This window comes from Pistacia vera, unplaced genomic scaffold, assembly GCF_008641045.1.
Source record: "Pistacia vera cultivar Batoury unplaced genomic scaffold, PisVer_v2 Contig338, whole genome shotgun sequence".
NCBI classification, from domain to species: domain Eukaryota; kingdom Viridiplantae; phylum Streptophyta; class Magnoliopsida; order Sapindales; family Anacardiaceae; genus Pistacia; species Pistacia vera.
Window position 1 is genome coordinate 1,176,629 of NW_022196155.1, and position 14,409 is coordinate 1,191,037.

General features: G+C 35.7%; 1 protein-coding gene and 1 pseudogene across 1 annotated transcript; both read left to right on the forward strand.

Annotated features, from left to right (window-relative positions):
- The first annotated feature begins 8 nt into the window (after positions 1 to 8).
- Positions 9 to 3,362, forward strand: LOC116138178 (annotated as a pseudogene).
- Positions 3,363 to 6,095: 2,733 nt separating this feature from the next.
- Positions 6,096 to 14,209, forward strand: LOC116138019 (topless-related protein 1-like). Its single transcript, XM_031423716.1, has 25 exons — positions 6,096 to 6,164; positions 6,765 to 6,889; positions 6,980 to 7,159; positions 7,267 to 7,380; positions 7,471 to 7,629; positions 7,863 to 8,040; positions 8,128 to 8,239; positions 8,345 to 8,415; positions 8,487 to 8,628; positions 8,740 to 8,849; positions 8,945 to 9,014; positions 9,122 to 9,195; positions 9,283 to 9,378; positions 9,461 to 9,556; positions 9,669 to 9,796; positions 9,893 to 10,127; positions 10,351 to 10,515; positions 10,807 to 10,950; positions 11,701 to 11,811; positions 11,952 to 12,131; positions 12,495 to 12,623; positions 12,708 to 12,803; positions 13,042 to 13,230; positions 13,538 to 13,704; positions 13,930 to 14,209. The coding sequence occupies exons 2-25, from the start codon at positions 6,807 to 6,809 to the stop codon at positions 14,138 to 14,140; spliced, it is 3,240 nt and encodes a 1,079-aa protein (XP_031279576.1). The 5' UTR covers positions 6,096 to 6,164; positions 6,765 to 6,806; the 3' UTR covers positions 14,141 to 14,209.
- Positions 14,210 to 14,409: the final 200 nt, after the last annotated feature.

The following is a 14,409-nucleotide window of genomic DNA, read 5'->3' on the forward strand; positions in this document are numbered from 1 at the left end:
TTGATGAAATGAACAGGCTTGAGCAAGAATCGGGTCTGTTCTTTAGTGTCAAGTACTTTGAGACTTGGTGCTCAATGGAAAATGGGATGAAGTTGAGAATTACCTCTCTGGGTTCACAGAGTTGATGATAACAGGTATTCGATGAAGATCTATTTTGAAATTCGGAAGCAAAAATACCTAGAGCATTGGACAGGTAAATAGTAACTAGTGAATTTCCAAAAATGTAACTACTCTCGTGTTGTATTTAAGTAGATATTTTTCCATAAATTTTATCTGCTTGCTTGCTTAAATTGAACAGGAAAGAACGAGGCAGGCTGTAGATATTCTTGTTAAGGATCTGAAAGTTTTTGCTTCTTTTAATGAACTTATTCAAGGAGATCACTCTCTCCTTACATTAGAAAATTTTCGGTACCTATACTCCCTGCAAGTTCTTAAATTTTAGTTGGAATTGGAGAATGATGTTTTGACATTTTATAAATCGTGATTTCTATAGGGAAAATGATCAACTCTCTGGCTATAGAGATACAAGACTGCAAGAACAATTATGTTGGTTGAGCTCAAGAAGCTTATTGAGGCAAATCCCCTTTTCCGCGACAAATGGGGTTTCCTAACATAAAAGGTTCAAGGTTGCGGATGCTCATCAATCAAAGGTATGATAGCCTTAAAACGACATTAAGAAAAAATTGTCTATGTATAAATGGTATGTTTGATCTACTTTTTATTTACTCAACTGGCTGTTATGAAGTAGCCACTGGCATATGTTTCTGTTACAAGCATATCTTAGTTGGAGTTTTGTTCCACTTGGCAATTCTCTTTACGAAGATCTGCATTCAGTGATTGGTCATGTAGGTGACTGGTTTTGGTTATGTATGAGACAGCTTGAACTGGCAGCATTCACTTTGCGCAAATCCTAGGCCAAATCCTGATATAAGAACCCTTTTTGTGGATCACAATTGTAGAAACTCAATGATCCGTATGTGCAGCTAACTGCAGCAATCAGCTAATAAGTCCTGCAGCGAAGTCAGAATTTTTTCTTCCAATGGGCACACATGGGGTATGTGACCAATTTCACCTGGCCTGTGACTCACAATCTCTGGGATTTTTAAATATATTTATTTATTTATTTTGTTCTACAGCCATCGCAGCAGTCCAAATTCCCTTGACTGCATGGATGTCTAGTTCCTCAACCATAACTCATCCTGTGGTTTCTGGAGGGAGCCAGTTTTGGTACTCCACTGCATCCAGGTAATGATGTAATGTATGCTGTAATTTTTGCATAACTAAATGTTAAAGCTTCGGAAAGCAAGGAATTTCTAACTTCGCAACCTCAATTCTATTGTCTGTATAGCTGCATGACAAAGAGTCTTGGGATTTTGATATTATGTCTAAGACAAGGATCTCAGGGGTTCCAGATAGGGTTAGTTATTTTAACTCTAAGTGCCTAAAGACAGTCTCATTTCCTGGCTAAAGATCTGCTTTGTTGGCAGATATGTTGCCAGGAAAAATCCTGGTCAAATTCACAGTTCAGCAACTGATGAATTACCAAGACTGTTGCACGAACTTTAACTCAGGGGTCAGTTCCAACAAGCATGGACTTCCATCCAATTCAACAGACTATCCTTCTTGGTTGTTTATACGACTTCTCTTGACACAATTAGTTTTTATGGTGATTATTTCAAAAACATTTTGTTTGTTAAGCCAAAGTAACTTATGTTTTCTAATGGACTTCTTCGTTGGGACCCATGTGGGGGATATTGTTTTGGGAGGTTAGTTCTGCAGAGAAGGTGGTTTCAAGAAACTTTCAGGTATGGAATATTGGAGCAAGTTCAATGTCATTAAGGTATGTTTTGTTTTAACCAAGAAAACTTTGGAGTCGAATAATTGCTTTTGTTTTACTATTTTTCAAATCCTAGATTAATCTTGGTCTGATTCAGGCAGCATTAATCAAAGATCATGTGTCTCGTAAACGTTTATTGTGGAGCCCTGACGGGCTTTATTTGGTAGGTTTAGATTTGAAACCACATAACCTTAAAATGGTCTGGTGTTACTGGTTTCTAACTATATATTGTATGTTTCATTAATGTTTTTCATTAAACGAGAGTTGCATATTCTAAACATATAGTGCAGTTTATACACTTATTATGGTTCACATGAAATTCGCAACATCTGGAGGTAGGCTCTCCATTATCTCCCTACTCTTGCTTATATCACTGTCGGTTACTTTTGTTTCTGACGTTTATTCGTTTTCATTTCTAGATTGATGCTCATGTTGGGAGTGTAAATGACTAGCATTCATCAACCACTCTAAGCAATTTCTGTTATTACTTGTGGTGATGACAGGACCATCAAGGTTGGTTATGAGTTACTAGTTAAATGTTAGTCATAGTTAGAAACTGTGATTTCTTACTCGATTTTTTTTGTTTTTGTTTAGGTATGGGATGTGGCTACTGGCACAAAATTTACACATTTGAAGGTCATATGGATGCCGTACATTCAGTTTGCCCTCATTCCAAGTAATGTTCATGTAATCCTCCTGCTTGATACTTGTATTTTGGTGGTTCATTCCCTGTTTATCACTTCATGGCTGATCTACTTAGTTTATTTGAAGTATTTGCTCATACTTACACTTCAGTTTGTCTTTTCAACATCCGTGTGGAAGATAAAGCTTGGTTGTATGACAGTGAGAACCAAGGGTTGATTATGATGCCCCTGCTCACTCTTGTGCAACTATGGCATATAGTCGATGGAAAAAGTTGGCTACTGGAACTGCTCTGGACTATAATATCTCCACATCATATTCATTTTATGGATGAACTAAGAAGTGCATATACATTATAACATGCAGGCTTTTCTCGTGTGGAACCAATAAAGAGGGGGAGTCACACTTTGTTGAATGGAATAAATGAAGGTTCTGTGAGAAGAATGTACAGAGGGTTTCATAAGCGTTCTTGGGGTTTGTACAATTTGATACTACCAAGAACAGGTTTCTGGCTGCTGGTGATGACTACAATCAAATTTTGGGATATGGATAACACTAATCTTTTGACAACCATTGATGCAGGGAGGCTTACCAGTAAGTTCATTGCAGAATGAATTAATATTTGTTTTATGGTGAATAACCTCTCTGAGTCTATGGAAGACACCCCATTTCTTTTGTTGTTGTTAGCTTGTCTATTTTTTTTGTATCTTCTAATTTTGATCCAATTCTTCTTGTTCCTATCAAAACCATCCTACATTTTATAGAGAAGAAAATTGTTAAGTTGCTCATTTACTTTCCAATTTAAGGCAAGTCCACGTATCCGCTTCAACAGGAGGGTACGTTATTGGCTGTTTCTGCAAATGAGAACAGAATTAAATCTTAGCAACAATGGATGGTATCATTTGATGCGCACTATGAAAGCCATTCTCTGATTGCGTCAAGAATAGCACCTGAGACTGTTACGGTAGTTAACTTATAATGTTTGCTTTCTTTTGACCATTTCTTTGAATAATCCAACGGTTACAGTACATAGATATTCAATTTTGTTTTTAAAAAATCCAATCATTTTTGTAATATGTGCATTGTCTTTGCTTATTCTGCGCATTCTCGCTGAACTTTCAATTATCTCTTCTCTCGAAATGTATTTCTCAGTTCATTATGGTCTTGGTGTTAGAATTTCCTATTATTTTGCTTAACAATTACTAATCTTTTGGTGCCTTTTATAGAATGGTGTGATTTTAGAAACCTGGAGGATGTTAAACCTAGATTAACTGAAGAAGTCAACCCATTGAAAAATTGGAAGCTCACGGATTAGTGAACCTTCTCAGTTGCGCACATTGAGGCTCCCAGCTCGTGTTAAAACAGATAAGGTATGTTTTCTGAGGGTATAGTTTAAGTCAGAGGCTTTTATTCCATTTGGATCTGGTGGACATTACAAGATTTCTGCCAACAGGGGTTTACTTGTGAGTCCGTGATATACCTGCATTCAGGATTTTATGTTAATCATGCTATCCATTATAAAGTTCGGTACACATAAGCAAACAATCTGAATGTTACATCATCTCTGAACAAAGTAATTTGATGGTGCTGGTCAAATCAATGTAGAGTCTGCTGTAACTGATGTCCTAATTCAATTTAAGTTTATCTTTTGAATAAACAGTAGCATAATTGTATATTGTTGTTCCTGTTCAAAGTATTCAGTACTTGTTGAAACTGAGAATATAAATCAGCACTCAAAAACCTGTAAGCGGAAACCATGGAAACAGAAAACCAACCAAGTTTTTGATAGTAGCTATATTCATTGGACAACATTATATAAACCAGAGTATGAACACACCAAGATTAAGTCTTAATTATAATTGTATAAGAAATTGGAATTTTGCATCAATGATTAAGCAGACTGTTTTGCCAATATATCTGCTACATATCTTATGGTGTCTTCCACACATTTCATTTGTTTAAGTATTCATCCACATATTGGTTCGAATTAAAATAGGCTCCAAGTATGGGGGCAAGAAAGCTACGTGTTACCTGATGTCAGTGAAGCATTATAGATGTTCGGCCACAGCCACTATGTATCATGTTGTCAGCACTCAGGACCACCTGAGACTTTTATTTGTCGTTACATCAGATAGTGTCATGCATACACTGACTAAAGTGTACCCAATATCCCTCACGCTCTTTAGACTGCGTGCACACTACGTGCGTTTCAAAACAGCAGCTTGTTTGGCTTTTCGAATCTTGTTTTCAAATATTTAAAACTAATCAATTTTACTACGGTTTAACCTAATCTTTATATTAATTGACTTGAAGGCCTTTAGGTAGAATATTAGGCATGTAATATAATACAAAATTTAATTACTTACCTCCAGCTATATTGCTCAAGTATTGTAGAAAGTTAAAACGTGAATGATCTGAGAATGAGTGTTTAAGAAATGTCTTCTTACCTATGCTTCTAGAACCTTTTTTCTTTTTGTATTTTTGCGATATCTCTTTGATGGAGAAGATTATATCTTTATATATGGCTAGGTGAGGGACCAAGTAACTCCCATCAACTACCTTTAATCTCTCATTAATGATCAAAAGAGGCAATTAATAATTCCTTTAAACCACCTTGAACTGCATAATTGTGGCATATGGCCACACCAAGTCCTACACTTTAATATTGTTGTTGCGTGATTTTATATCAATTACTCGCACGTATAAAGTGTTAAATTAGTCTTAAAAATTACACATGAACGATTATAATCAGGCATAAAGATTGAATAATAAATGAGAAATATAATTTTTAAAGTGGTTCAGATGCTTAAAGCAAATCTTACGTCAACTGTTTATTTTATATAAGAGAGATTTTAAAAGGTTGCGTATAATGAACAGAGATAAAATAACTGAGTATTCAGAGAGAATATCAAGTCAATCTCTTTTCCGTAGATTATCTTTGCTTTGAAAATAAATATTACAATCAGAATTCGAAAATGAGTGGGGGACTCCTTTATTTATAGTAGAGAAATTTAAGATAATGATTACAAATTTGCAATTGAGTAGGTGTTATGCAAGTCCTTCATTGTCTTTCATTAATTAATAACTTAGGAAATATTTTCAAATTATCAAAGGCTTTGACAGGTGTGCAGTCATCAATCACTCATAAATAAAACCTGAATTAACTAAGTTGGTAACAGTCATATTATTTATGTTATAGAGTAACGTGACAGCTTCTGGACAGTGTAAAATCTTCCTAAACTCTAATTGGTGCTTGCTGATGTAAACTAATGTTAACCTTGATTTTTTTTAGGTATAACAAATATGATTTATAAATAAATAAATAAATAAATAAATTTTATTATATTTAGAATAAAAATTTCATTTTGTGAACGCCTTTCCCATGGAGGGTGTCTTAAACGCGCTTAAAAATGAGAATGGTCTTACACCAAAACATAACCGTCATTGTCCTCTTTTGTGCAAAGAAGAGACAGCTGTCGGCTTAATTTTCAGCTATGGACCACATAATAAAACATTGTACTTATCATGATAAGCTACTGTACTTATATCTAGAAAATGCCGCCTGTTTCCATAATAAAAAGGTCGCTCTCTCTTCCTTAGTCACTAAGAACTCTAACCTCAAAAGCCGCATCGTCTGCGAAAGAGCACTGTGACTGCTCTGTTTTTTCTTTCTCTGTTTTTGTTGGTAAGACTTCGATTTTTCGTTTTAATTTTCACTTCTCATCTTTAGTTTTTCATACGATTCGCTTTTGTTTAATCATTTTTTCCCTTTTTCTCTTGTTGCTCTAAGCAGAGAGTCTTTAACTTTCAAGCGTTTTCTGTTTTGATGTGTTTAAAGCTACTTTACTGTTCATCATATTTCAAACCCTAATTTTCTTTACCTTTTTAAGCTAATTTTAGCTCACGACTCTTCAACTCTGCTCAATTTCTTTGTTAGTCTGTAAGAGTCAAGTGGATTTCACATCAAGTCTGTTGACAGAGGCTCAATTTCCAAATTTTCGTTTGATTTTTAAAGTCATTTTGGCTCTGTTTTTTAGAGCTCTGTTTCTGTTGATTGGGTGTTAAAAATTTTCGTGAAAATGATTCTTCATTGTATACTCCACCCATCTTCATATATAAACCATAAGTGCTAGACTATTATTTTGTTTTCTTCATGGAGAAGTTTCCTTTTTTAAACTTTTTTAAAGAAATTAATGCAATTTTTTGTCGGTAAGTTTTTTGTTTTTAAACTTTTTTAATATTCCTTGTCTATACAAAGACTCAAATGTATGTTTGTTTTTCTCAGTGGTTAATTTGGAAGCTCTGGAGATAAGAGGGTAGAGCTAAAATGACTTCTTCGCTTAGTAGAGACCTCGTCTTCTTGATCTTGCAGTTCCTCGAAGAGGAGAAGTTCAAAGACACTGTTCACAAGTACAGTTTTAACCCAACTCATAATTACCTTGTTTTCCCTTTTCTTTATATATTTATTTGTATATGTAACTAACTTGATGAAATGAACAGGCTTGAGCAAGAATCGGGTCTGTTCTTTAGTGTCAAGTACTTTGAAGACTTGGTGCTCAATGGAAAATGGGATGAAGTTGAGAATTACCTCTCTGGGTTCACTAGAGTTGATGATAACAGGTATTCGATGAAGATCTATTTTGAAATTCGGAAGCAAAAATACCTAGAAGCATTGGACAGGTAAATAGTAAGCTAGTGAATTTCCAAAAATGTAACTACTCTCGTGTTGTATTTAAGTAGATATTTTTTCCATAAATTTTATCTGCTTGCTTGCTTAAATTGAACAGGAAAGAACGAGGCACGGCTGTAGATATTCTTGTTAAGGATCTGAAAGTTTTTGCTTCTTTTAATGAAGACTTATTCAAGGAGATCACTCATCTCCTTACATTAGAAAATTTTCGGTACCTATACTCACTGCAAGGTTCTTAAATTTTAAGTTTGAATTGGAGAATGATGTTTTCTGACATTTTAATAAATCGTGATTTCTATAGGGAAAATGATCAACTCTCTGGCTATAGAGATACAAAGACTGCAAGAACAATTATGTTGGTTGAGCTCAAGAAGCTTATTGAGGCAAATCCCCTTTTCCGCGACAAATTGGGGTTTCCTAACATAAAAGGTTCAAGGTTGCGGATGCTCATCAATCAAAGGTATGATAGCCTTAAAACGACATTAGGAAAAAAATTGTCTATTGTATAAATGGTATGTTTGATCTACTTTTTATTTACTCAACTGGCTGTTATGAAGTAGCACTGGCATATGTTTCTGTGTACAAGCATATCTTATGTTGGAGTTTTGTTCCACTTGGCAATTCTTCTTTACGAAGATCTGGCATTCAGTGATTGGTCATGTAGGTGACTGGTTTTGGTTATGTATGAGACAGCTTGAACTGGCAGCATTCACTTTGCGCAAATCCTAGGCCAAATCCTGATATAAGAACCCTTTTTGTGGATCACAATTGTAGAAACTTCAATGATCCGTATGTGCAGCTAACTGCGAGCAATCAGCTAATAAGTCCTGCAGCGAAGTCAGAAAGTTTTCTTCCAATGGGCACACATGGGGTATGTGAACAAGTTCACCTGGCCTGTGACTCACAAATCTCTGGGATTTTTTAAAATATAATTTATTTATTTATTTTGTTCTATCAGCCATCAGCAGCAGTCCAAATTCCCTTGACTGCATGGATGTCTAGTTCCTCAACCATAACTCATCCTGTGGTTTCTGGAGGTGGAGCCAGTTTTGGTACTCCACTGCATCCAGGTAATGATGTAATGTATGCTGTAATTTTTGCATAAAACTAAATGTTAAAGCTTCGGAAAGCAAGGAATTTCTAACTTCGCAACCTCAATTCTATTGTCTGTATAGCTGCAATGACAAAGAGTCTTGGGGATTTTGATATTATGTCTAAGACAAGGATCTCAGGGGTTCCAGATAGGGTTAGTTATTTTAACTCTTAAGTGCCTAAAGACAGTCTCATTTCCTGGCTAAAGATCTGCTTTGTTGGCAGATAATGTTGCCAGGAAAAAATCCTGGTCAAATTCACAGTTCAGCAACTGATGAATTACCGAAGACTGTTGCACGAACTTTAACTCAGGGGTCAGTTCCAACAAGCATGGACTTCCATCCAATTCAACAGACTATCCTTCTTGGTTAGTTTATACGACTTCTCTTGACACAATTAGTTTTTATGGTGATTATTTCAAAAACATTTTGTTTGTTAAGCCATAAAGTAACTTATGTTTTCTAATGGACTTCTTCAGTTGGGACCCATGTGGGGGATATTAGTTTGTGGGAGGTTAGTTCTGCAGAGAAGGTGGTTTCAAGAAACTTTCAGGTATGGAATATTGGAGCAAGTTCAATGTCATTAAAGGTATGTTTTGTTTTAACCAAGAAAAACTTTGGAGTCGGATAATTGCTTTTGTTTTACTATTTTTCAAATCCTAGATTAATCTTGGTCTGATTCAGGCAGCATTAATCAAAGATCCATGTGTCTCCGTAAAACGTTTATTGTGGAGCCCTGACGGGGCTTTATTTGGTAAGGTTTAGATTTGAAACCACATAACCGTTTAAAATGGTCTGGTGTTACTGGTGTTGTCTAACTATATATTGTATGTTTTCATTAATGTTATTTTCATTAAACAGGAGTTGCATATTCTAAACATATAGTGCAGTTATACACTTATTATGGTTCACATGAAATTCGGCAACATCTGGAGGTAGGCTCTCCATTATCTCCCGTACTCTTTGCTTTATATCACTGTCGGTTACTTTTGTTTCTGACGTTTATTCGTTTTCATTTCTAGATTGATGCTCATGTTGGGAGTGTAAATGATCTAGCATTCATCAACCACTCTAAGCAAATTTCTGTTATTACTTGTGGTGATGACAGGACCATCAAGGTTGGTTATGAGTTACTAGTTAAATGTTAGTCATAGTTAGAAACTGTGATTTCTTACTCGATTTTTTTGTTTTTGTTTTCAGGTATGGGATGTGGCTACTGGCACAAAATTGTACACATTTGAAGGTCATATGGATGCCGTACATTCAGTTTGCCCTCATTCCAAGGATAATGTTCATGTAATCTCTCTGCTTGATACTTGTATTTTGGTGGTTCATTCCCTGTTTATCACTTCATGTGGCTGATCTACTTAGTTTATTTGAAGTATTTGCTCATACTTTTACACTTCAGTTTGTCTTTTCAACATCCGTGGATGGGAAGATAAAAGCTTGGTTGTATGACATGATGGGACCAAGGGTTGATTATGATGCACCTGCTCACTCTTGTGCAACTATGGCATATAGTGCTGATGGAAAAAGGTTGGGCTACTGGAACTGCTCTGGACTATAATATATCCACATCATATTCATTTTATGGATGAACTAAGAAGTGCATAAATACATTCATACATGCAGGCTTTTCTCATGTGGAACCAATAAAGAAGGGGAGTCACACATTGTTGAATGGAATGAAAATGAAGGTTCTGTGAGAAGAATGTACAGAGGGTTTCATAAGCGTTCTTTGGGTGTTGTACAATTTGATACTACCAAGAACAGGTTTCTGGCTGCTGGTGATGACTATTCAATCAAATTTTGGGATATGGATAACACTAATCTTTTGACAACCATTGATGCTGAGGGAGGCTTACCAGTAAGTTCATTGCAGAATGAATTAATATTTGTTTTATGGTGAATAACCTCTCTGAGTCTACATGGAAGACCGCCATTTTCTTTTGTTGTTGTTAGCTTGTCTATTTTTTTTTTGTATCTTCTATTACTTTTGATCCAATTCTTCTTGTTTCCTATCAAAACCAATCCTACATTTTATAGAGAAGAAAATTGTTTAAGTTGCTCATTTACTTTTCCAATTTAAGGCAAGTCCACGTATCCGCTTCAACAAGGAGGGTACGTTATTGGCTGTTTCTGCAAATGAGAACAGAATTAAAATCTTAGCAACAATGGATGGTATCATGTTGATGCGCACTTATGAAAGCCATTCTCTGATTGCGTCAAGAATAGCACCTGAGACTGTTACCAAGGTAGTTAACTTATAATGTTTGCTTCTTTTTGACCATTTCTGTTATATCTTCTTTATGTGCTTTGAATAATCCAACGGTTACAGTACATAGATATTCAATTTTGTTTTTAAAAAATCCAATCTGATTTTGTAATATGTGCATTGTCTTTGCTTCATTCTGTGCATTCTCGCTGAACTTTCAATTTAATTTCTTTCTCTTGAAATGTATTTCTTCAGTTCATTATGGATCTTGGTGTTAGAATTTCCTATTATTTTGCTTAACAATTACTAATACTTTTGGTGCCTTTTATAGAATGGTGATTTTAGAAACCTGGAGGATGTTAAACCTAGATTAACTGAAGAAGTCAACCCAGTGAAAAATTGGAAGCTCACGGAGATTAGTGAACCTTCTCAGTTGCGCACATTGAGGCTCCCAGCTCGTGTTAAAACAGATAAGGTATGTTTTCTGACGGGTATAGTTTAAGTCAGAGGCTTTTATTCCAATTTGGATTCTGGTGGACATTACAAGATTTCTGCCAACAGGGGTTATACCTGTGAGTCCGTGATATACCTGCATTTCAGGATTTTGATGTTAATCATGCTATCCATTATAAAGTTCGGTACACATAAGCAAAACAATCTGAATGTTACATCATCTCTGAACAAAGTTAAATTTGATGGTGCTGGTCAAATCAATGTAGGAGTCTGCTGTAACTGATGTCCTAATTCAATTTAAGAGTTATCTTTTGAATAAACCAGTAGCATAATTGTATATTGTTGTTTCCTGTTCAAAGTATTCAGTAACTTGTTGGAAACTCGAGAATATAAATGCAGCACTCAAAGAAACCTGTAAGCGGAAACCATGGAAACAGAAAACCAACCAAGTTTGTTGATAGTAGCTATATTCATTGGACAACATTATATAAACCAGAGTAGTGAACACAACCAAGATTGAAGTCTTAATTATAAATTGTATAAGAAATTGGAATTTTGCATCAATGATTAAGCAGACTGTTTTGCCAATATATCTGCTACATATCTTATGGTGTCTTCCACACATTTCATTTGTTTAAGTAGTTCAGCTCACAGTTCTCTGTGTATCAACTGTTATCGTTCTAATGCCTTAGTTTTGCCAGAAAAAACTACCAAGTGTTTATTACTTGAAAGGATATAGGTTTCTCAATGGTTTCTCCTGTGACTATTGCAGATCTCAAGGTTGATCTACACTAATTCTGGTAATGGCATTTTGGCATTGGCATTAAATGCCATTCACCTATACTGGAAGTGGCCACGAAGTGAGGTTAATTTAAGTGGGAAGGTATAAGTTTCCTCCCTTGGCCTCAATCCATTTCTATCTTAAAGCCCATAGAGATTATCAAAATCTTCCCATTTCACCTCAATTTGTTCCCCTGTTAAATTTTGAATTGATGATTACTCATATAAAGTTTCATGGTGTAGGCAACTAGCAAGGTTGCCCCTCAACTAATACAACCAGCATCAGGCATATTAATGACCAATGATTTAACGGGTGCTAAGCCTGAAGATGCTGTGCCCTGCTTTGCTTTGTCCAAGAATGATTCCTATGTCATGTCAGCATCTGGAGGAAAAATTTCCTTGTTCAACATGATGACATTTAAGGTAAGCTTCGGAACAGATTTAAAAGTTCTTAACTACAGGTTTATTTGCAATCCTTTCTCATAGATTATCTCTCAAAAAGGATTTTGGTGGGAAAAGAGACAAACCACTCTTATTTAGCAAGTCGGCTCTTGGGCTATATTAAGTAAGGAAATTCCAAAATTGATCAAGAACTGGTCTAATAAGCTGTTTTTAAAGCAACTTTTCATTTAGTTTTTGCTTTGAAAAAGGACCTTTATGACATTACAGCTTAGGGATATTCCTCTTCTTTATTTTTCACGTAGATAAAAAAGTTTAGATTTCAACTTTATGTCACACATCTGCTTCATTTTGACTGACTTATTGGTATCTGTTGGGTACTTACAGACTATGACAACTTTCATGGATCCACCACCTGCATCAACATATCTTGCTTTCCACCCTCAAGATAACAATATAATTGCTGTTGGCATGGATGATTCCACTATACACATATATAACGTTCGCATAGATGAGGTATGCTATATTCTAGAGCAATGACTGTGGTGATACTTATTAGAGATAAATCTAGCAAATTGGCTGTTTTCTTTCTTGTTGTAGGCCAAGAACAAGCTTAAAGGTCACTCTAAGAGAATCACTGGCCTTGCCTTCTCCCATGTGCTGAATATACTTGTTTCTTCAGGAGCCGATGCTCAAGTTAGTGTCTTAACTTCAAACTTCTATAGCATGCATATTAGAAACATGCAATTCTATACAAGGTTTATATATGTTGCCTCTTAATTCAGCTCTTCTACATGTTATCATCATTTTTCTTTTGATTGAAGTGCAAGATAAACACAAGTAACAAATCTTACATAATATATTTTCAAGCAACCATAGTTCTTTATGGATATTTGTTATGCATAATCCATTAATTTGTTCCTTCTTTTCCTAGATCATCATATGGAGTTGTGATAGGTGGGAGAGGCAGAAAAGCACCTCATTGCATATTCCATCTGGAAGGACTCCAGCAGCAATGTCAGATACCCAAGTTCAATTTCATCATGATCAGATACACTTCCTCGCTGTAAATGAGACCCAGCTTGCCATATATGATTCAATGAAACTGGAGCGGGAAAAGCAGGTATTTTCATTTAGCATGTAACTTTTTAATCAACAAATAAATTTGGTCCTTGATGGTGTATCCATTTGGACTTGGCCTTCAGAACAACCAATTGCACCAGAACATAGAGGGGTTTTTTGGTCTTCCACTAACTGAATGGACTGGTGAATTGAAAAAATCCCAGCTTTTTGAATTGAGAAAACCTCGCTATTAATCCACTGTGACAACTGATGTATTGATGATGGCCAAATATTGAGGAAACAGTCTAGTATGAGTCTCTGACTTTATCTCTCAAATTGCTGACCATGTGCATTTGTCTGAAATTTAGTGGGTCGTAGGAGAATCCTCAGCGCCAATCTCCCATGCAACATTCTCATGTGATAGCCAGTTGGTGTACAGCAGTTTTGTGGATGGCGCCGTGCGGATATTTAATGCATCAAATCTTCAATTACGATGTCGAATTGGATCTTCAGCTTATCTTCCATTAGATGTCGGGTATGTCCTCCATTTTCTTATACATGCCTGTTATTTCACTTCACTGATCTAGCATTAAGTATTCCTTGTCATCTATTACATTTTTCTCTGAGTTTAGTTTTCTGAGCTTGTTGAACTTCAGTTAAGAGTATGCAGTTCGACTTTATCAAACTTGGGTCTAAAATCATGTTTATTATCATGGAGTGTGATTCTAACTCTTGTTTATTATAAATTCATTCATTGCAGTTCCGTAGCACTATACCCGCTTGTGATTGCAGCACATCCACAAGAACCCAACCAATTTGCCATAGGACTAACTGATGGCGGTGTTCATGTCTTCGAGCCGCTAGAATCTGAGAATAAATGGGGTCCTCCTCACTCACCTCTTGAGAATGGCTCAGCAAGCAACGCTCGCCCTGTATCTCCCATAGCAGTTTCAGATCAACACCGAGGCTGATCATGTGCTGAATAATCCAATGTGTACATATAAACGTGCTTTATTTAAGTCAGTTTTAGTAGTTGACTATATGTAATTATGCAGTTAAACATGGAGCTTTATTTTTTCTAATAAAACAAACGTTATGTAAGATGATGAACAGCAGAAATGTTACACATTTAAGCCAATGGTTTGTTGCGCCAAACAATCCCAATTCACTAAACAAAGTAACAAACTCATCATTCATCTCAGCTTTTCTGGAAAAAAATTTCTAAATTCGGAGCTCCGGA